The sequence below is a fragment of the Pan paniscus genome, chromosome 6 (assembly GCF_029289425.2).
Source record: "Pan paniscus chromosome 6, NHGRI_mPanPan1-v2.0_pri, whole genome shotgun sequence".
In the NCBI taxonomy this organism is placed as follows: domain Eukaryota; kingdom Metazoa; phylum Chordata; class Mammalia; order Primates; family Hominidae; genus Pan; species Pan paniscus.
Genome location: NC_073255.2, coordinates 169792975 through 169815416, shown reverse-complemented (window position 1 = coordinate 169815416; position 22442 = coordinate 169792975). Strand labels below are relative to the sequence as shown.

Below are 22442 nucleotides of genomic sequence, written 5' to 3'. Positions count from 1 at the left end.
ATTGTGTAGACCTTCTTGTACAACCAAAAGACTGGCAGCTCGTGTTTATCTTTTCCCTATGAGGCTCAGGGGTTAGCAGCTCTATAGATAAGGACAATTGTGCCGTAAACTCAACTGCATTTGCACAAAACTAGTAGAGATAGCCTATCCTTTCCTATCTTAAATCTTGGTACTTGCTTCTCTTCTTTACTAATATATGTCTTTCATGCCATTTATTTTCTAGAGTAGGGCACTTTTGTCTGCACTAAAAATCTGTTCAGGCAGTTATCCTTTCTTCTCAATGATTTTCTTAATGGCATCTGGGAACTGGTTTGCTGTTTCTTGGTCAGCAGAAGCTGCTTCTCCTATTATCTTGACATTTTTAAGTAAAACCTCTTTCTCAAATTATCAAACCATCCTTTGCTGGTATTAAATTTGCCTTTAATCTATCACATAATGGAGACTTGACTTTTCCTCAAATCGCATTAGAGTCTATAGGTAAGCCTTTCTTAGCAATCCAGCACTCATATAGAAGTTGTATTTTCAATACAAGATTAAAAGGTATTCTCAAAACATGCAGGGTTTTTGCACCTGCTGGCATAGCTGCATTGAAGGCTTCGTGAATTTTCTTTTCTTTTTCTACAACAGTCCTTATGCTGGATTCACTTATCTCAAAGTGGCAGGAAACTGCAGCTGCAGACCTCAATCTATGGTACTTACCAAGCAATTCAACTTTTTTTCCTTTAATGTCATGACTTTTCTCTGCTTCTTGGGAGCACTTCTAGCATCACTGGTGACACTTTGTATGGGTCCCATGATGTGATGCAAAGTTATGGTATTGTAATAAACACAATGAAAAATACACGAGAACCTCAAGAGATCACTTTTTACTGCAGTATGCAATTTACTGGAGAGACTAACTGCTCACTAGATGATTAGCATCACATAGTGTGTTAAGCAGATACTCGTAACTCCTGAGCTCGCCACAATAGCAACAGGAGGTGCCTACTGAATTATAGCAATACAGTATGTACTATAGTTAATTTTATGCAGTTATGACTTAATACTGCATCTTTACCTCTGTTTACGTTTCCGTCCACTGCAGATGGTGCCATGTACAGTCTGTTTGTGTGCATACGTTTTGATACATTTTAACTTTTTGTTTGAGATAGAGCCTCGGTCTGTCACCCCCAGGCTGGAGTGCAATGGCGTGATCTCAGCTCACTGCAACCTCTGCCTCCCGGGTTTAAGCAATTCTGCTTGCCTCAGCCTCCCGAGTAGCTGGGATTACAGGCGCTACCACCATGCCTGGCTAATTTTTTGTATTTTTAGTGGAGATGGGGTTTCGCCATGTTGGCTAGGCTGGTCTCGAACTCCTGACCTCAGGTAATCCACCCGCCTTGCCTCCCAAAGTGCTGGGATTACAGGCATGAGCTGCCGCACCTGGCCAATTTTAACTTTTTAATAATAGATTTGTATATATTTTATGATAGTGAATGATAAAACTGACCAGAATCAACATATTTTATGCATTCATGACATACTTTAAAAATTTATTTATATTTATAGATATGTGGTTCATCTGTGAGTTTTATCAAATTGCTACAAGTCTTCAAAAAAATGTTCAATATATTTATTGAAAAAAAATGCACATATGTGGTTCTACACAGTCCAAACCTGTGTTATTGAAGGTTCAGCTGTACTTAAAAGTTCTGTAGGCCTCAATTTTACATAATTTCTCTGTGCCTCAGCTTTTCATCCGAAACATAATTGACTTAATAGGGTTGTTGTGAGGATTAAATGAGTTACACCCATCAAATGCTTACAGTTGTACCTGGTACGAGTAAGCATAATAAATGCTAACTCTTTTTCTGTCACACATGCAGATATTATATATGAATTTAGGCTGGGTGTGGTGGCTTTCGCCTGTAATCCTAGCACTCTGGGAGGCTGAGGTGGGTGGATCACCTGAGGTCAGGAGTTCAAGACCAGCCTGGCCAACATGGTGAAACCTTGTCTTTACTAAAAATACAAAAATTAGCCAGGCATGGTGGCACATGCCTGTAATCCCAGCTACTTGGGAGACTGAGGCAGGAGAATCGCTTGAATCCCGGAGGTGGAGGTTCCAGTGAGCCAAGATCACACCACTGCACTCTATCCTGGGAGACAGAGTGAGACTCCATCTCAAAAAAAAAAAGAAAAATTAAGATGCCATATTCATGTTTATGTATTTATTTTGGAATCTCAATCCACATATATTTTCTTCCAGGATTTGAAACGATTTGAGCTGAGAAGTGTTAAGCTTCTCTGTTCCCTTATTTTTGTCAAGTCTTATTAATCAAAAACTGTATACTTGTTTTGTCATTATTTTTAATAGTCTAATAATTACTTCATTGAATTACCCAGCTCAGCTCTTCTGTTTAAAAATGGATGGTAAACAGTATCTTGAATGCTGGTTCGGCAGGTTCTGACAAAATATGATGCATTAAAATAAAATTCATTGTTAGCATTAAAATGACCTTTGAGGTTGTCGTCACTCATTTTTCTCTTTCGGTGTTTGAAACAGCCTTTCTGCATCAAGTGCATTGCAGTATCTCGTAGATATTGCCTATGTATAACGGTCACGGTTCAACTTTAGATAAGTCATTTAGTCAAATCACTTTATCTCTAGCAATCTCCGTTTCCCATTTATTCTTACCTATTATCTGAAGTTCTTATCAACTTTCTCTCCATAGTGTAATGGCCTTATGTATTAAATTATAAAGTAATTTTCTAAGCTAGAATTGTATAGAATTACTTATGTGTCAGCCTACATGAAGATAAATCTGAGTATTTGTGAATGGCCAAATGAGCAGTATCCAAATTCAGAAAAACATTTAGGGCCATTAAAAGCCAAACCACTTTGGGAAAGGGGTGGTAATAATTTAGACTCTGGCAAACTCTGACTTACTGTAGTATACACAAATTTTAAAAGAGCCTATTTTAAAATAACTGTGAATAATGTAAGATTTAAAAACTGTCCTTACATGACCACAAAGGTGAGTAGTATAATGGAAACTAATTCCTATAGGAAAGTTTACTCTTTAGGATGTTTAAGAAGCATGACTTTGGAAGTCAGATCACCATCTTTCACACCTCTGTTGTACTTCTCAGTTTTTCTCATGTTAAAAATGGAGATAGTAGCTGGTGTGGTGGCTTGTGTTTGTAATCTCAGCACTTTGGGAGGCTGAGGTGGGCAGATCACTTGAGCCCAGCTCAAGACCACGTGGACAACATGCTGAAACCTCGTCTCCACAAAAAAAAAAAAAAAAAAAAAACAAACCCAAAAATCAGCCAGGCTTGGTGGCATGCAACTGTGGTCCCAACTGCTTGGGAGGCTAAGGCGAGAGGATTGCTTGAGCCTGGGAGGCAGAGGTTGCAGTGAGCCGAGATCATGCCACTGCACTCCAGCCTGGGCAAGAGAGCAAGACCATGTTTCAAAAAAACAAAAAACAAAAAAACTAGAGCTAGTAATGCCTCCCTTATGGAGGTGAATGAAGTTCAATATGTTAATGCCTTGCTAAAGTTATCTTTAAAATTCTCTTTCTACTTTCTTAAAAACTTGAGGTTCTTTAGAGTAAAGTCAAACTGGCTAGTTTTTACCCTGGGACTGAAATGTAGAGAACTAGATTTTATACCTGCTGTCCATGAAAGTTGAATGTTTTATAAGTAGTTAATTTTTTTCCCATTTAAAAGGACATGTAATAATATTCATTATAGGAGATTTGGCTGGCTTTTAGGAATTCATTTTGCTGGTGTACCTTAAGTCCCTCGCCTGATTGACAATATACTGAGGAAAAGAGCTAAGTTGCTAGGGCTTGAGGTCTAAGGGCAGCACTGACTGGTATTTGTTTCATTAAGCTTAGGCAAGCTATCCAATTACTTAATGCAAACAAGAAAAGTTTACACTAAACTCCTACTTCTTTGCTTGAAACTCTAGAGAATTTAAATGAGGAGAGATATGTATTTAAAAGAAAGAAATTTAAATGAAAGTTAAATCAGGGACTTAATGTAGAATATATTAGAGCAGGAGATCTAAAATATTAAGTGGGAAATGCCAATAAATAAAAAAGGAATGTATTCTCTAAGATACTTGGCATGTTTAGTTTTGTTTTGAGATAATTCTTAAATCTTTGGAAACCCAAGTTAATAATGAGAGACTTATTTTATCTCCTGCCTTTACATATAAAGTCCTGCCTTCCCTTGGTCAGTGAGAGCCTGGGTCTTCTCTCCTTAGTGAAGTGTTCCCAAAACAACATGGCTTCTGATTTTATAGCTCCACTATCTGGGCAGTAGTTTTCAGAGAGGCGCAGATGGCAGGGCTGTCTCATTTGGTTCAAAAAGAGAAAAATTGGTTGACAACTCATCTACCTTTTGCAGATGGCTGTTGAATAGTATAGCTCCATGCGGTATAAAACCAAGGGGCCAGAGACGAAGCTTTGAAAAGAATTGGGGGTTTCTGAAAACATAAGCAGTTTTTCTTTGGAAAGTGGTTTTGGCTCAGTAAAGAATTTACAGGAACCATTGAAAGAGGAAACTTAGAAGAAAATAATTGCCATGCAATATTTTGGAGGGGAGGGTTGGGGAAATGGAGAATGGCACAATTTTAAAGTTTCAAATCTATTGCTTTTAAATGGGAAATGGTACAACTTAGAAGCTTCTCATCTTTGGGCACTGGTCAAAACTGAACCTCAGTCAGTATGCCATTGAAACTCTGTCCTCCAAGAGAATCTGAAAGCAAGTAAAATTCTTTGCAGAGGTGATTTCATGCCTCAGAGACCCTTCTAAGGGTGTCACAGGAATCTAAATGAAGGAAATCCTTTCTTGGTGCTTCTGGACCCAACTGATGTTTCCTCTGCCTAAGACACTTTCTCCTTCCCCATGTTGCTCAGTTAATGTCCTGTAGAGCTCAAGTTAAATATCAGTCCCACCCATGCAGTGTCATAGATACCTACCTAACTTTTTAAAAATAATGCATCTGTTATTTGTAATCATGGCTCATGAAAGTAGGGACTGTGTCTCTTGCTTACTACTTCATTCTCAGTAACCAGAGTAGTCCCTCTCACCTAGTAATTATATACTGAATAAATTTATGAATTCTAGTGTGTAGTTTTTGTCGAGTACTGTAGTGAGAAATCTCAGGATTACAGTAGAAGTATATGTGCCCATCGAGTAGAAATTATAACAGTATCAACCTGGGAGATAATATAATGCCCCTCTGTTTTATTTATCCCCTGCTACCACCTTTTTCAAGATTTTTTATGGAATGAGGAATAATATGTTCAAGGTATAGACTTTTTAGAATGTTTATATGCAAAGGACCATAAGATTATATAGTAGTTCAACCTTCAAATTTTAAAACTGAGAAAACTGAGGCTTATTAGATTGTACAGCTAAGTTGTTGATAGGAAATGAGAATTTGTTCAGAGTCCTACTGCCAAACTCCCTGATGACAAAAAATTTGGTTTCTTAAACAGTCACCGTACAGACCTTAAAAAAAGTTTTTTAAAAATTTATAGACATTCCTTTAAAAACATTTGAAAATTTGTGCAGTTCTATTTGTAAGGATGAATGAAAGTAGAAGAATTTATTAAGTAAGGAAAATAATACTCTTTTTAGTCAGTTTGCACCACTGCCAATCCTCTTTCAATCCAGGTGTCAAATATAGTTAGGTGTTGATGTTGGAGGGGCTCTGGACTGTTGTGGCACCTCCTGTTGTAGGCTATTTAATGTAGCCTGGGATTATATCACAGATGTGCCACATCTAACATGGTGGCTAGGCCCTTGGAGGATACAGTTTGCCTCTCTAGTTTCTTATATACCATAGCCTTCAGTATATCACAGATGTGCCACATCTAACATGGTGGCTAGGCCCTTTGAGGATACAGTTTGCCTCTCTAGTTGTTTCTTATATACCATAGCCTTCAGTATATCACAGATGTGCCACATCTAACATGGTGGCTAGGCCCTTGGAGGATACAGTTTGTCTCGTTAGTTGTTTCTTATATACCATCGCCTTGTGTTCTTTTGCAGTTTGTTTTCCATGTTTTGTTTGTGGTTAGAAATATGCCATTTATTTATTCATTCATTCATTCATTCACACATGCATACATCAACAACTTTTTCTTGCATGTTTAGTATGTGGCAGGCACTTTTATAAGTACGGGGGATATAGCAGTGAACAAAAATAGGGCAAATCCTTGTCCTTATGGAGCTATGGACAAGAGGGAAAGGAAGCAGCTTGTGAAAGGGTCTAGCTGCTGGAGTTAGTAGAGTCAATTTGTGATTTTAGAAGTCCTTAGAGATCATAAAAATAAAGCAGAACTTATTGGTGAAAAATTGGAAAAGATGATGGACATGGCATTGTAGTTAGTGAATTTGGAGATTGTCTTCTTCATTTCGGAAAATCACTGCTTTCTCTGTATTCCTACCTGCATAGTGGGTACTATTATTATTACTGCTACTTACCTAACATTTATTGAGTGTATATTATGTTATGGGCATTGTGCTGAGTGCCTTGTTTACATAGAACCCTGTAAGGTAGGTATTACACTATTTCATTTTACCCATGAGGATAACAGGACTCACCAGAGATTAAATAAAGTACTTATTCAGATAGGAAGTTTAGAGCCTTGATTTGGACCCAGAGTTTGCATATCTGTACCAGTCATGGCAAGCTAAATATGTTTATTTTTATTATCACATTGAAGGCTTTTGTGCTCATGTTTTGCTTCTTTTTCATTAACTTGCCAAAATCCTTATGATCCTGTATTTCTTAAAGTTGAAGCATGTAGAACTCCATATGTAATTAAAATCTAAGCCACACATAAGTAAACTAAAATGGAAAAAAAAAGTAGTAATTTTTAAACAGTACTTTAAAATTAGATACACCAAATGTGGTAGATGTGATAATTCAGTTGTACAGAATTCATTTTATGTTCATGAACTAATAATAGCATTTGAATAAACATTTTATATATGTTTGTAAAGTGCCTAGCACAGTGCTTAGTAGTTGATCCATAAATGATAGTAATTTTATTATTTTATTTTAGTTTCCACCTCACTGGTAAAAATAGGTAATGCTTTTTTACTTAGGGGTAAGATGTCCATACAAATGCTTTAAATACAGTATTGTAATCTGATATGATAACCTCAGCAGTTATTTGCACAATATTCTCATGGGGAGCACTTCATTTTTGATGTTACTTTCATTTACCTCCAGGATTTATTTGAGTACAAGTGTATTTTGGTAATTAAGGGCTGTAGTCTTAAACTTTAGCATGCATCAGAATTCTAGAGGGCTTATGAAAAGACAGTTTGCTAGGCACTATCCCTAGAGTTTCTGATTCAGCAAGCGTGGGATGGTATCAGAGAAGCTGCATTTCTAGCAGACTCCCAGTTGATGCTACTGCAGCTGGTTTGGACTGTAGTTTTGTAACTGCTGTTCTAGGAAGTGGTGTGACTTCTAATTATTGCTGTTCTCTTACAATTACACATATCCAGTGGTGTTAATGTGTTGATATCATTGATGTTGCTGAATTTATTGTATGGTCCTTGTGAAATAATTTAGAGAAATTTGGTTTGTATGAGTGTCATTGTGCTTATTGCTTAGGAAGTTTCCCAAAGGTTACTTTTGCATTAGAGAATTTCGAAATACAGATTTTAACTTGTTTCTAGTCCTCTTTTTTTATTTAAGACACAAAACTACACAGCTTTGATTTTTAGGGGAAAAGGATGATAACTTTGGAATATATCTCACAAGGTGACTTTTTTTTTTCTGTTGTAATTGATTTCTGAGAATTCCAGAGTATCAGGATGATGTAGCAATTTAAAAATAGTAACACAAAATTTTATCTCGTTTTTTTCAAAAATCTTTTTAAAACTAAAATTTGATAAGCTAGTATTGAGTAGAATTTGGTGCTCATCATTCACACGTATAAAGTAGATTTCACTCAGAATTTCACTTACACCAACATAACAATTTTACTTTTCCTTTTTAAAGCATAGCTATACCTTCAGGGATATGATGGTATAGTAGGGTTATTCTCTCAAAGAAGAAAAGGCAGTCAGAAAATCTTTGTCCATGAGATTAGACTGAAATCTTCAGTGATTCAGTGATTACTGAATGCCTCTATGTGCCAGGCACTATGGCAAAAATCAGTGCCAAAGTAATTTATCTTTATCATGTACAATGAGGGGTTTTAGTGGGTTGTAACTTAATATGATCTAATTGTGTGATGAGGCTACTGAGAAATCTAATGCAATCTTATGCTTCATTAATAGAATTAGTATTGTGTACAGATCCAGGGAAGTAAGATTCTCCTGTCTTAGTTTGCTAGAGCATGTCTGGAGGGTTAGGTTTAGTTTGGAGCTAACAGATCGATTGGAGTCATTCCAGAAGTGAGGAGCCCTGCAGTTGAAAGGTGTGGTCATATTTGCATATGAGGATTGTTGGAAAATAGGGGTAATATACTGGGAGGAAAGATGTCCTCATTAGTTCCATAATGTCTGGCTTCTCTGCTGTGCTGTAACATCCACAATGACAGTGACCTGTCCATCTTGTTTATCGCTGTGTCCTCAATGCCTAGCACAGTGCCTGGTGTGCATTCAGTAAATGGACGAGTTGAATAAGTTAGGAGAAAGAGATGATGGTTACCTTCAAATATTTGTCATGTAGATGGCTTTTTTTTTTTTTTTTTTTAAACGGAGTCTCATTCTCCCAGGCTAGAATGCAGTGGCATGATCTCAGCTCACTGCATCCTCTACCTCCCAGGCGCAAGCAGTTCTCCTGCCTCAGCCTCCCAGGTAGCTGGGATTACAGGCACGTACCACCACGCCCAGCGAAGTTTTGTATTTTTAGTAGAGACGGGGTTTCACCATGTTGGCCAGGCTGGTCTCGAACTCCTGACCTCAAGTGGTCCACTCGCCTTGGCCTCCCAAAGTGCTGGGATTACAGGCGTGAGCTGCCACCACGCCTGGCCTAGATGGTTTGTTAATTACTTAAATTTTCAGAGGCCAAATGGAAGCACCAGGGATGGAATTTTTTTGGTGGGCAGATTTTAATTTTACATAAGAAGAACTTTGTAAAACTTAGTTATATTTGGCAGCCAAATTAATAAGCTTCTTCATGTATTTGAATTTGGTTATTTTAAATGCTTGGGTGGAGGCTGCATGGGGATTTACCTCTACACCTGCTTTTTTGATAGATTATGGGCCAAGATGATTTCAGCTGTTGACCTTTTTGGCTATGTGTTTCTATTTTTAAATTATTTCATTTGATAGAAAATAATGTCAACTAATAAAATATTTTTTCTAACTTAGACAATTCATATCGTTTTAGACTAAAGCAAGCCAAAGAGCTGGACCGAGAGAGGGCTGCTGCCAATGAGCAGTTAACCAGAGCCATCCTTCGGGAGAGGATATCTAGCGAGGAGGAACGCGCTAAGGCAAAGCACCTGGTGAGTATTAAAAATGTAGGAGAAATTTTCTTGCCTACAAGGAAATCTCTGATGTTTGGGAAGAGCTAAGTACTCTGTGCCAGCTTTTAGTGTTGATAATATTATTCATGTTCTCTTTGCTCAGATTTTGATTTTTGCCTTTTATAAGTAGCTTACAGTTTAGGTTTAACCATCAAGGACTTTAAAGGCAGGTAACTCTGGAAGTATTGAAGACCAACATGCAGACATGTGTACATGTTTCACGCCTGAAGGATTGTTGTCTGCTTTTTTTTCTTTTTCTTTCTTTCCTTTTTTTTTTTGAGACGGAGTCTTGCTCTGTCGCCTAGGCTAGAGTGCGGTGGTGCGATCTCAGCTCACTGCAACCTCCGCCTCCGGGGTTCAAGTGATTCTCCAGCCTCAGCCTCCCGAGTAGCTGAGATTATAGGCACCTGCCATCATGCCCAGCTAATTTTTGTATTTTTAGTAGAGACGGGGTTTCACTATCTTGGCCAGGCTGGTCTTGAACTCCTGACCATGTGATCCACCCGCCTTGGCTTCCCAAACTGCTGGGATTACAGGCGTGAGCCACCGAGCCCGGCCTGTCTTCTTTTTTTCTCCTATGCCTTTGGTTTTATTGTCTGAAACCTCAGGGGTCAGCAATCTAGGCTTCTTTCTCTCGCGGCTGGCAACTACCAGATGTTAGTCTGGAAGACTCTGGCAAAGGTGAGTAAGGTTTGATCAATCACTGCCTGGGGTTTAGGGAAGAGAAAATGTAGAGCCAGGGCCTTGGGGAACAGTCTTTTCTAAGATAATTTTTTTTTAAAGAAAATATTTTTTAATCTTTTAAAAGATTACATAGACATGTTTTTGTTGTTGTCTTTAAAAGTATTACTAACAGACAGAAGAAGGTTTAAAAGACACCCATCAATCTGTCTTTCTGATATAACCATGGTTTACACCAGTGTGTGTTTTCCTCGAGATTATTTTTTTCTAGGCTTTTTAACATATTGAAACGTTTAGATAATGCTATAGATGGTGTTAAGCCTCATGAACATTTTCCTATGTCACTGAACATTTTTCTGAAATGTAGTTTTTAATGGCTGAATAATGTTCTGCCTTTTGTATTCAACGTAATTTATTAAGCAATTTCTTATTGTTATTTGATAGATAAAAGTGGAGCTGCTCTGGGTGAAACCTGGAGTGTTGACTGCTTAGCCTCCACTTCGGCCTTCCTAGAAACCCAGATGTTACTCCTCGGAACCTTTAGTCCTCATTGGAGCACAGTTGGGAACTCACTGGACAGGGAAAATGGGACCATGGAATGGAGAACTTTGAACTGAAGAGTGAGGGGGATTTTTCTAGTTCACTAGGCAATTGGGAAACACTAAAACTTTCTAAGAAGAAGGCTAATTTCTAGTCTCTCCCATTCTTTACCTTAGTCACTTCTCTGAAAGACCAACCCATGACCAGCTGCAAACAGAGAACATGAAAGGAAGTCCATGCGTAATGAATCAGTTTCTTCAGTGACAAATCTGGGGTCCCGGTTGCATGGGCAAATAGTGAAGCCAGAATAGAGGTGGTAGACCAAGAAGGAAATGTCAGTGGACTGACTGGCAGCTGCCCTGAGAACAGTACATGTGTTGAGTGGAACAAAGGGAATAAGAGAGGTGGAAGCAAAGTCAGTCATTGTGAAAGGGGAATAATTTCAGAATTAAAGACAGTAAGTTTTGAGTAACTCAACTGAAAATTAAATTTGTTGTACGTCTAAGCTGAAGGATTTTTTGAGGAAGCTGAAAAAATATCAGGTCAGTGGGTTGAAAAGTCATTTCTGTGTATATTAAAGTCTCCAAATTTGGAAGCTAAGGATGTAGTGGAGGAGGTTAATAGTGCCTCATGTTTGAGGAAGGTACAAGAGCAAAACTCTTAGTTTCCAGTGGGCAGAAGAATACCTTGGTTGGCATTTCTCTTTGCCTCCCAGCTTTTACTCTTTTGAATCTCATCTTTGAAGCACTCTTTCTGTACCTCTTTTTGCCTGAATTTGGACATACTGTCTTACTCTCTTAGTTTACGGAGACCAGCAAGATTCAAAAACTCAAAAAACTCATTAAATATATACACACACTCAGCAAGACATAAAAAGAGATTTCACAAAAAAATGTGAAAGTATCAAAAGATTTGTTACTCAGCATAACTAAAATATTAAGCAACATGTTTTGATTGGAATAGCATATCTGCAGTCTGTTCTGTTTTACCTAATGAATCTTGTCTATTGTCTGTCTTTACTGCTTTGTGTAGCGGGTGAAGCATGAGAAACTGGCCTCGTACATTCTGATTTGTAGATCTCTTCTTTACAGATTCTGGTTGTGTGGTATAGATGACAAATTGTAGTACTCACAACTCCTGTATTTCAGCATCTGTTGTAATATTTGCCAGATAGAGCCCTCAAAGCACTTAGGGAATAAAAGTGGAATTTATGCCATAGGATGACAGCTGATTGAGAGAGTCCCTTCCTTCCCAGAGTGTTGTCAGACATTTGCATGGTCTGCCATGGCCACAGCAACATGGCTGCCAGTGACATTTAGTTATTGGGCAATTCCCAGTTTATTTACCAGATTTCTCCCTTTATTGTTGTTATTTATTATTATGGAAGACATACATATTCATTGGATCAAGATTAGAAAATAAATACAGAGAGATACTAAAATCACTCAATGTACTACAATTCAGAGATAGTTACTGTTAACATTTTGGTTTATTGTGTTTATATTCCTTTTTACTTCCCACTGAGTTGGTATAAAACATTTGATTTTATGTGTATAACGGTATTTCTCCAAACATAGATAATAGTATACACTCTTTTGTATAACTGTTACAATAACCTTCACATTAAAACATTTAGGCCATGTGGTAAAAGTTTTTATACTGATAAATACGTTTTTGTGTGGTCACATTTTAATGGTTGTGTTTCACTGAGTTTTCCACTAATTACTAAATTAATACAAGAATATTATAGAACACTTGGAAAACAAAAAATTACAAAGAAAATCAGTATTGTTATAATTCTGTCATCTATCATTAATGTTTAGAGGTATAAAGTTCTTTCTGCCTTCCCCATGTGTATATATTTCATACATGCTTTAGGGTCTCAGATTATGCATCCCACCACCCTCCAAACCAGTACTGTGTGGTGTGGACAGTGATCGCAAGCCTGCTGTTGTATGTTAGTTCCTTGATCCCCAGCTGGAGAGGTGGGCATCTTCAGAACCCATAATTGATGTGGGAGTCACCCCAGAAAGGTTAGCATTGCTCCTGCTGTGTAGGGCCCCTATTGCTGCCATTCTTAATTCTAATATGTGGGACTCTTTGAGTGATGGCCAAGCATTGCTTCATTCCTCTTTATTTAGAACTCAAATGTTGCAGTCTGCAGGAAAGTAAAGATTGTGTTTCACACATGTGAAGTAATTAAAAAGTTGTCTTTCAGGAGAGCGAGGGTGAAAGCACGGGAGCTGATGTGATGTTGGGACTGTGAAATAAAACGATTCCCACCCCTTACCCCACACCCCCCACATCTTTCTGGCTCACTAACAGCTGACATTTAGGTTTCTGTCTCCTTAGATGTGAGTCCAGGCTTTTTCTTCCCACAGTTGTTTTAGCAGCTAGCTTTATTGAAGCTCTTTGAAGGGCAAAGTCATGATGGCCCTGTTGTTGAAGTTTTAAAATAGGATCAGATCAAAACTTTCCCCTTTGGAAGAATTGCTTTAGCTGGGGAAGCTGTTAATCCCACTCTAGATTCTGGAAGAGTATACCAGCCCCTTCCTCTACTCAGCACTGAGTGATGCCAGCATTTTAATCAGTTGACTTTATCCAGAGGCTTTGGAAGAGGCAGTCTACTGATAATGATTTTACCTGCATGAAAATGTTAAAAGCAACTCACGTTCAAAATATGCTTCTTAGGATCAGGAAAGCACCTCTGTAGAGGATGAAGACTGACTAGAAGGACAGGACCAGGGAATTTGTAAAGTTAATGCAACTTGATATGTATATTTTAAAGATCTTATATACGTGATCTAATATTTGCTGTCATTAGATTCTTTTTTGAAATTGAAGAGTAGTGAGTTGGTTTTTTTGACTTTGCAGTTATATTTTCTTTTTAAAATTCCAGTTAAAATTTTGACTCACTCTTTTTTATGTCTTACTACATTATGCTGGTTTAATGTTAGATTTTTAAATTTTAATTATTTTTAAAAATTTAAGTAGAGACAGAGTCTTGCTATGGATCTTGAACTCCTGGCTCAAGTGATCCTTCTGCCTTGGTCTCCCAGGGTGTTGGGATTATAGACGTGAGCCACCATGCCCAGCCACATATTTCTTGTTATCATCACGGAACTATGTAGTATTTTCTTTTCTTTTCTTTTCTTTTTTAAATCTAAATGTTAAAAAGAAGTCTCAATTTACTTACTTAAGGCAATATTTACTTCAAAATTCTTCCATTACTCTTTGGACAGATGTTTTATTGAGTGCTTACTGTATGAAATTTACTATGTTAGGTACTAATGATCTATGAATAAAAGACAAAATCTTGTCCTTGAGGAATAAAAGGTAAAAGATACACTAAAAATAATATTTAAAAATGCTAAGTCTGTTATAGAGCCATGCTACTTATAGTCTTGTGAGGATTCTCACTTTTGGGAAAGCCAGGACTTTGTCTTTCTTTTAACTAATTGCTATGTTTGCATTTATTTATTCAACATGTAATTGAGTGCCTAATATATGCCAGTGCTGAGCAAACAGTAAGCAGTCAATACATATTTGTTGATTGAATAAATGACTGATTGCATCTACTGAAGCCCTGGAAATAGGAGGAGAGGAAATGGGGAAGAATAGAAAAGATTTTCTGGGGAAAGGACCCCTGAGCTGACTCTTGAAGTATGAGTAGGATTTGCTCCCAAGGTTGAGGAGTGGGATGAAACAGCCTTAGGTATTGCAGGCAAAAGCATGGAAACGTGGGGATAGGGGGACGCTACTAGAAGTTGCTGAGTGGGAATCATTGTGGCAGTTAGAACATAGTCTATTCTTTAAGTGGGTGTGTGTGTGCAGGGGATTCACGACTTAACCCTTGCCTGGCCTGGCCCTAGGTCCTGTTTATAATTGGTACCTGATTGCCACAAAAAGCCTGCTTTGTCAGTCTTGTGGTCTCTGTTTTAACGTTAATGCTGGTCAATGGTTGTGTCTAAACTGTAAAAGAGAGGGTGTATAAAGAGACATGTCCAACCTCGTATCCCTTTATGGTCGAGACCTCAGTTTTTAAGTTTCTCTGAGGTCCCCTTGGCCAAGAGGGGGTCCATTTAGTCAGTCATGGGGTTTAGGGTTTGATTTTTAGCTTACACTCTAATGAAGTATGAAGGGAAGAGCAGAGGAGGAAATGGCTGGAAGCCCAGAGACCAGTTAGAAAGCCCTGTGTTAATCCAGGTGAGAACAGGTAGTACCCAAATTAGGGCATGGTAGCAGGGATGCAGAGAAAAGAAGAGGAGTAGGAACTATTTGGGAGGTAATATTACTAGGATTTTAGCTTCGAAGGGTTGAGAGAAATGTCAAGCCTAACTACAAGCAAGGTTTCTAGTATCAGTAACTTCATATCATTTGAAATACAAAAATTAGCAACCAATGTAAAAAACGTCCTGGGCTAAGCATAGTGTGAAGTCTGACTTCAGTGTAGTGTGAAGTCTGACTTCAGTGTAGCATTGAGGAGGGTGCTGGCCTCAGATACTGCACCAGTTGTTTGTTCAGCTCTGGGCAAGAACATTAGTCAGATCATTAGGTATTTTTGTCCCTTTCTGCATTGTCCTTCGTCATATATTTATTAAACACCTACTGTATCCTAGGCACTATTTCCCAGGGATGCAAAGATGAATTAGATCTGGTTGCTTTTCTTCAGAGTCTGCAGTTAAGTGTCAGGTTTGTGGGGAAGGTTATTCTTGCCTTGTGTATTTTGTCCCAACTTAAGCTATAATTTTTGAATTTGTAAAACCTTATACTGTTTAGAAAAAAAAAACACAGTAAAAAAAAAAAAAGGGTGGGTGAATGCATAAATTTAGTTTTTGAAAATTTAAGTGACTGTTTCTCCAAAATGTCACTTTTCATCCCCAGTTTGCCTTTTGTCTGAAATGCACCAGTGAAGCAATCAAGAAGAAGAATTGATTAATTTTGTGCTGTATGCCTTTCAGTTCTGTATTTTGTTTGTGCTTCAAACTGTGACAGTTGAAATTTCATGGTAAAAAAGAAAACGGTTTTGAATTTGGGATATAGAGAAAAATGACTAAATTAAAGGAAGCAGATAAGAACACTACTGCTGTCCAAGTGAGGTTCTATCCAACGAGGAAGGGAAACAACTGGGGTTGTAATTTTGAAATGATCGACATGGTTTATACTCAAAAGTTCTGTGTAAGAGAAGAGTAAGAGTGATCACTTGGGGTTTTTAGTATCACTGAAATTAGCCAGGTGAACGAAATTGCAGTGTAAGCAGTGGTTTCCCGGGTTCTTTTATTGGGCATTTAAAGATAATTTTAGAAATCTGTTGTTTTTGGGTGCAATTTAGACTTGGATTATAACCTCTGTTAAAACTCTCTCTGGTTATGTATGTTGTGTACTGGTTTTCTTGCCCTAGACACTAACCTCCAATTATTTGGATATGTGTAGAGTATTAGTTTGCTTTGAATTCCAAAAATGAAGTTAATGAATTCGAGCTTTTGCTTTTGACAACTATTGAAATATGGCATTTCCACGTTGTACTGGAAGGATTTGGGCCGTTTAGGTGTTAGACATTTTTCTCAGTGTTATTGGTGAGAATGGGCTCTGGAATCCATCTGCAAGTCCCATTCTTTCTGACTCTTCTCTCTTAATAGCTTACCAGGAAATTCAAAGGGAAGCATCCGTCACGACAGGTGGGAGCCTCCTGTGCATTTGGATTTAGCAGGGTATTAGGGCTTCTGGGACAAAGTATCCAGAGTCTGTTTTCTCTTTTGTGTTCTTTGTTATCACGTGTGGCCTCTACCTCCTGTGTGTTATGGCAGCATTATTATTATCAGCTGGAATGCATACACAACCTTATGAAGAGACTGTGAACCAAGTTTTCTGTGGAGTAGCAGGGCAGCTTTAGGTATGTTTGCTACTGCAGTGAAAAAGGAGAAACGTGTTTTGTTTCAGTTTGCCTGCCTAGGCTGCACGTTAAGATCCCAAAGAATGAATAGGTCTGCGATTACAGATTTAAAGTTTGCTTGTATCCTGAAAACTTGTCCAGATTAATATATTTCTGAAATGTACATTGTCAGACCCCCTTTCCTCATCTAGGTCGGCAGAAATGCCTAGGTTCTTTTTTTTTTTTTGAGACAGGGTCTTACTTGTTGCCCAGGCTGGAGTGCAGTGCATGATCACGGCTCATTGCAGCCTTGACCTCCCAGGCTCAAGTGATCCTCCCACCTCAACCTCCTGAGTAGCTGGGACTGGAGGCACATTCCACCATGTCTGGCTAATTTTGTTTTATTTATTTAATTAATTAATTTATTTATTTACTTATTTATTTAAGAAACAGCATTTTGCCACATTGCCCAGGCTGGTCTCAAACTCCTGTGCTCAGGAGATCCTCCCTCCTTCGCCTCTCAAAGTGCTGGGATTATAGGCGTCAGCCACAGCACCCGGCCAGAAATACCTAGGATCTTAACATCACCAAATAGCCTCTGAGAAGCTCAATATTATGCTGACTAGATATTGAGGGACCTGGAGGTGGAGAGCAGTGGAGTGTTCTGGTCCTGGAGAACTCACTGCCAAGACTCGGGGGGCCTATCCAGTCAACACGGTGTCGCCATTCTCCAAGGAACTGTGTCAGACTGTGTGGCCTTTTGGACAGTGATTAGAAAAGAAGACAGCACAGTTGAGTAGAATGCTATTGATGTTCTTGGCAACAATTAGTCATATTTAAGGACAGCTAGGGGGAATAACTCTGCTTAGAATGTGCTCTCATATTTTCTAAGTGTGATTTTGAAAATTCATCAAGTTACTTGCAAACCAGTTGGTTCAGGGCAGTTCTTGTTGAGTGGTGGCCTATGTGTTAGCCGTAATAACTTATTGACATCCTATCACTTGGGTCATTATGGGTGTCCAGGTGAGATATGGAGAGCACTGCGTAAAAGTCCATAGGCAATTAAGGTGCAAAGGGCTGGTTATAATTCCATCACTTTATGATGACCTGGCATTCATTGTGAACATATTTACTTCATTGCCTGGTCTGTTGGACTTTTATTGAACTGACATCATAATCTCATTTCCTACTAAAGAGGCTAAGAAATACAGCCCTTGGTATTTGCTTTAACCTGCAACAAATTAAAAGTTAAGCATAATCAAGTCTGTCAGTCCTTAACAATCCCAAGTACATGTTTTGCACATTATGTTTTGAATGAGAATGTAAGGCAGATGAGCTCCTTATATTCTTACAGCAATCTTTCCAGATTGTCTTCATGGCAAGTCACACAACTGTCAGTTCTGATACAGTTCTTGTGACTTGTTTTCAACCTATTGTGCATGGACCTCAGGTTTAGTGAATTCAGTATTAAATTGAACAGCAATATTATTTACCATGTGATAAACTATGTGATATACCATGTGCAGTGACGCCTGCTTCATTTTCGTTTATTGGATGTTAAATTTTTCACAGTGTTGAATATCACAGCTCTGTATTCCTTTTCTGTATCCGTGCTTTTATTGCTTTGATATGATTCCTAAATGGCACTGAGTTATGCTTTTTCTGTGTTTCTTGATGTTCTGACCTGTGTCCTGATTTGGGGGTGGGGGCAGGTGGCAGCTATCTTCATGTATCTTGTAACTATTCCCTTACCCATAAAGACATTGGACATTTTCTTGCTCACTCTACCCTTTTCTTTACTAACTGTAGTTTAAGGATGACTTCTCTTGAAAATACCAAACGGCAGAATTACCAAATGAAGTAAGGCTTCTGTTCTCTCAAGAGCAGGAATCTGTTTACAAACCTGCAGTATTTATTACATACCTCATTTAGCCCATTCATCTTTTTAATAGAAAAATGAGTCATTTTAGATGATTCTGAAATAATTCGAGGTAAGCTACATTGCTGCAGGCAGAATATGATTTACGCAGATAGCACCATGCTATTTTGAAAAAAATACAGTGGAATGATCAGCACCAATAATTTATGATTACTTGTGGTAAACTTATCAAATGTCTTCATTGTCATAGAAATTTGTTGATTAGATAAAGCATTTAGAGTTTTCTAACTAGCTTTTCCCCCTTCTTCCATCTTTTATGACAAATGGTTACAAAGTTCCATACTTACCCTCTGCCTGTTTCAAACACTGACTGTAAATTTAATTCCAGATTTGTGTTTAATATTTTCTTGATAAGAAATAACACTAGTCGCTGTCATGGGCCAATTTTATTGGAGATGATAAAACCTACTTATATACATTTTCTGCTTAGAAATTAAACTTCATCCATTTACAGTTTATTTAGCCCAGTGTATGCACATATTTTAAATCCTATCTTACCTATCCATAGGTTACATATTTGACTCTCAGGAACACAGGTAACTCATTGTCTGGAACCATAGCTCTGAACCCCAAAGGCATCACAAAGTGATTCTAGTTAGTGTCTTGAAGCTTATGAGCTTTGCTGATAAGCAGCATCACAGTAAAAGCAATATTTGTTTTTAGATTTAGTTTTTTTTTTTCATTTAACTAAGAGCCTTCAACTCTACTATCTTCTTGGGTGTTTGATATGGGCAGGACATCTATCATTGATTCCTATTAGAGACGATAAAGCAAACATTCAAAGAGATTGTGAAAGTAAATGTTGCACAGAGATAGAGCCAGGGTTACAACTCTGATCTTCTGTGCCGAGGTGATCTTATTTTGGGCACAATTTAGCAAATTTAGTTTTGTTGTTGTTGTTTGTTTTTAACGTGTAATGGATTTGATTTATTACATTAGAAAGGGAAATGGACTTTTAGGCACATGGACAAAGCAGAAATTAACTGCAGCTAAAAGTAGAAAAGGCAACTAATCGTCATGCATGTGATGCACACTCACAGGAAGTAAAACACACACACACACACACACACACACACAAAACCCATAGCATTATGAGGCTACTTAGCATAGAGGCAGGCAGCCTTAACTACTCGAATAGGCCTTGTGTGTTCTTGCTTAGTGAAATAATGTATGCACAATCATAATGCTATCAGGGATTGAGAATTTGTTTACCAGCGTGGGTAAGAAATATTAGCACTACCATTTCCATCTAAACCATTTTACATTTAAAAAGTTCTGGCATGCCAAACTGTAAATTTCAGTATTTAAAAACATTCTCTTATGTGAATCCCTGTATTGCAAAAGATACTGGTCAAAGGAAGTGCTATTTGTACACTTTCATCAAGTCATTTTTGAATGTTCTTATTTAAAGAAAGTTTGCCATGGCCTGTCATACTTTGGGAGAAGTGGTTGATACAGACACAAAAGGACCTGGTTTGTAGCAATTATCCATTCCCTTGGCCTCAAAGGAATACTAGTATATAAAGGCAGAAACTTTCTCTTTTTCTTTTGAGACTGAGTCTCACCCTGTTGTCTAGGCTGGAGTGCAGTGGCGTGATCTTGGCTCACTGCAACCTTCCACCTCCCTGGTTCAAGTGATTCTCCTGCCTCAGCCTCCTGATTAACTGGGATTACAGGTGCACGCCTCCACGCCTGGCTAATTTTTGTATTTTTAGTAGAGACGGGGTTTCACCATGTTGGTCAGGCTAGTCTCGAACTCCTGACCTTGTGATCTGCCTGCCTCGGCCTTCCAAAGTGCTGGGGTTACAGGCATGAGCCACTGTGCCCGGCCTACTCTTTTTTATGTCTAACATAAAGTCTTCATTTGTGGGGGAGGTAAGAGACGATTCAATTATTTTTGTCACTTTGGATAATAAAGAAGCATTAATCTGGGAGAATGCTTGTTGAGAGTAGAGGTGGGCTTGCTGCAATAGAGTATTTTTAGGAATAACTGTGATATACGTTAGCAGTGTCTGCTCGTAGTGAATTCAGTCACTTTTGTATTTTCATTGAATTTTATGAGAAATTTAAAGGAAGATATTCTACAGTTTGTTTGTAAAGCCAAGCTCTGAATGGAGTTTGAAAAACTATGCCATTGACCATTTTGGAGATTTGTTAAGTTTAAACAAACAAAAAAGGAAACAAAAAATTGGGGATGTAGTTGTATAATTATTAATGTATTTTTCAATTATACTTTCCACTTCCAAGAATAATTATCTCAACAGCAGGTTAACTAATGTATTAAAAATTAGTTTATTTCCAAAAAATAAGCTCTTTTCTCATAGCTCTGATAGAATGATAGGAAAGAGCTGGTAACTGATTTTACTGTATGTCTACTATTGCAAAAACTAACAACTGAGTATTAACATTGCTAGATCATGTGTGTGTGTGTGTGTGTGTGTGTGTGTGTGTGTGTGTGTGTGTATAATCGTTTGTGTTGCATAGGGTAAAGGTAGAGACACTAGGAAATTACAATTTTTTTTTTTTTTTAAATGGAGTCTCACTGTATCGCCCAGGCTGGAATGCAGTGGTGCAATCTCCGCTCACTGCAAGCTCCACCTCCTGGGTTCACTCCATTCTGCTTCAGCCTCGCGAGTAGCTGGGACTACAGGCGCCTATTACCATGCCTGGCTAATTTTTTTGTATTTTTAGTAGAGACGGGGTTTCACCGTGTTAGCCAGGATGGTCTCGATCTCCCGACCTCGTGATCAGCCCGCCTTGGCCTCCCAAAGTGCTGGGATTATAGGCGTGAGCCACAGTGCCTGGCAAAAAAAAAAAAAAAAATTACAATTTTAAAATTCCTTTCTTAAACTTTTTACTTTGAAATATTTTTAGCTTATGGTAAAGTTGTAAGAATAGTGCAAAGAGCTTGACTCTGATTCATCTGTTTTTAGGCATTTACCACACTTTATCATTCTATTTCTGCCTACATATATTATATATATATATATATATTTTTTTTTTTATTTGGGGGAGGGGATCATTTGAGCATGGGTAGAAGACATACTCATTTACCTCTTAATACTTCTGCCTTTTAGAAATCAGTGTTTCTTACATAATCAAGTATAGTTTTCAAAATCAATAAATTTAACATTGATGACTATTGTAATATTTAGCCCAGATTTCAATTTTGTCAATTTTCTCAATAATGTTGTTTATGGCAACTGTTCCTCTGGATACAGGATGTATTCTAGGATCATATATTGGCAACTATTTTAGTTGATGTGTCTTAAAATTCCATTTTAAACATAATTTGCAAACAATAGTATTAAGATGAATACTGTTAACTTCAATTTATGAATTACTGCTGTCATTGCTAGAGTTTTAGTAAGAAGAAAGTGGAATGGGCAAAAAAGAGGTGAAGAATTTCATTCAGACCTATAGATTAATATTCTATATTGTGGGTGAGTTGAGGAAAAACCATTGTTTTGGAAATTTTCTTTTCATGAACTAAAAATGCTTTCAGCATCTGTATAGATCCCGTATCTTCAAAATGCAGCAGGCATCCAACTTGCATCATTAAAAACTGTTAGAGAATAAACTCTTCCTATTTTTTGACAATTTTTGAACAATAATTTCATCTGAAATAGCCTTCTCTCTGTCCCTCCGCCCTTCCCTTCCAGGTACAACTCCATGTAATTTTAGGCAAATTGCTTCCTTTTCTTTATGCCCTTTGTTTCCGTCTTTTTAAAATGAGGACAAGGTCGTTAATGTAGTTCTCTTTCAAATCTCTTACCTTGATGAATAAATATCTAAATATAGGAGTTCTTACAGAATTCAAAGTTCTATATACGTATAAATTGAGTTTTTATAAAGTAATTTTGTTTTATGAATAGGTTACCAATTCCAAGAGTCACATTTATTTTAATTTTCT

General features: G+C 37.7%; 1 protein-coding gene across 2 annotated transcripts in view; it reads left to right on the top strand.

Annotated features, from left to right (window-relative positions):
- CHCHD3 (coiled-coil-helix-coiled-coil-helix domain containing 3) overlaps positions 1 to 22442 on the top strand; it is a 298477-nt gene that overhangs the window by 99129 nt on the left and 176906 nt on the right. For both annotated transcript variants that reach the window (XM_003813458.6, XM_003813459.6), the window contains exon 4: positions 9359 to 9476. In XM_003813458.6, coding sequence (XP_003813506.1) covers positions 9359 to 9476 — 118 coding nt within the window. The remainder of the gene's footprint in view (positions 1 to 9358; positions 9477 to 22442) is intronic.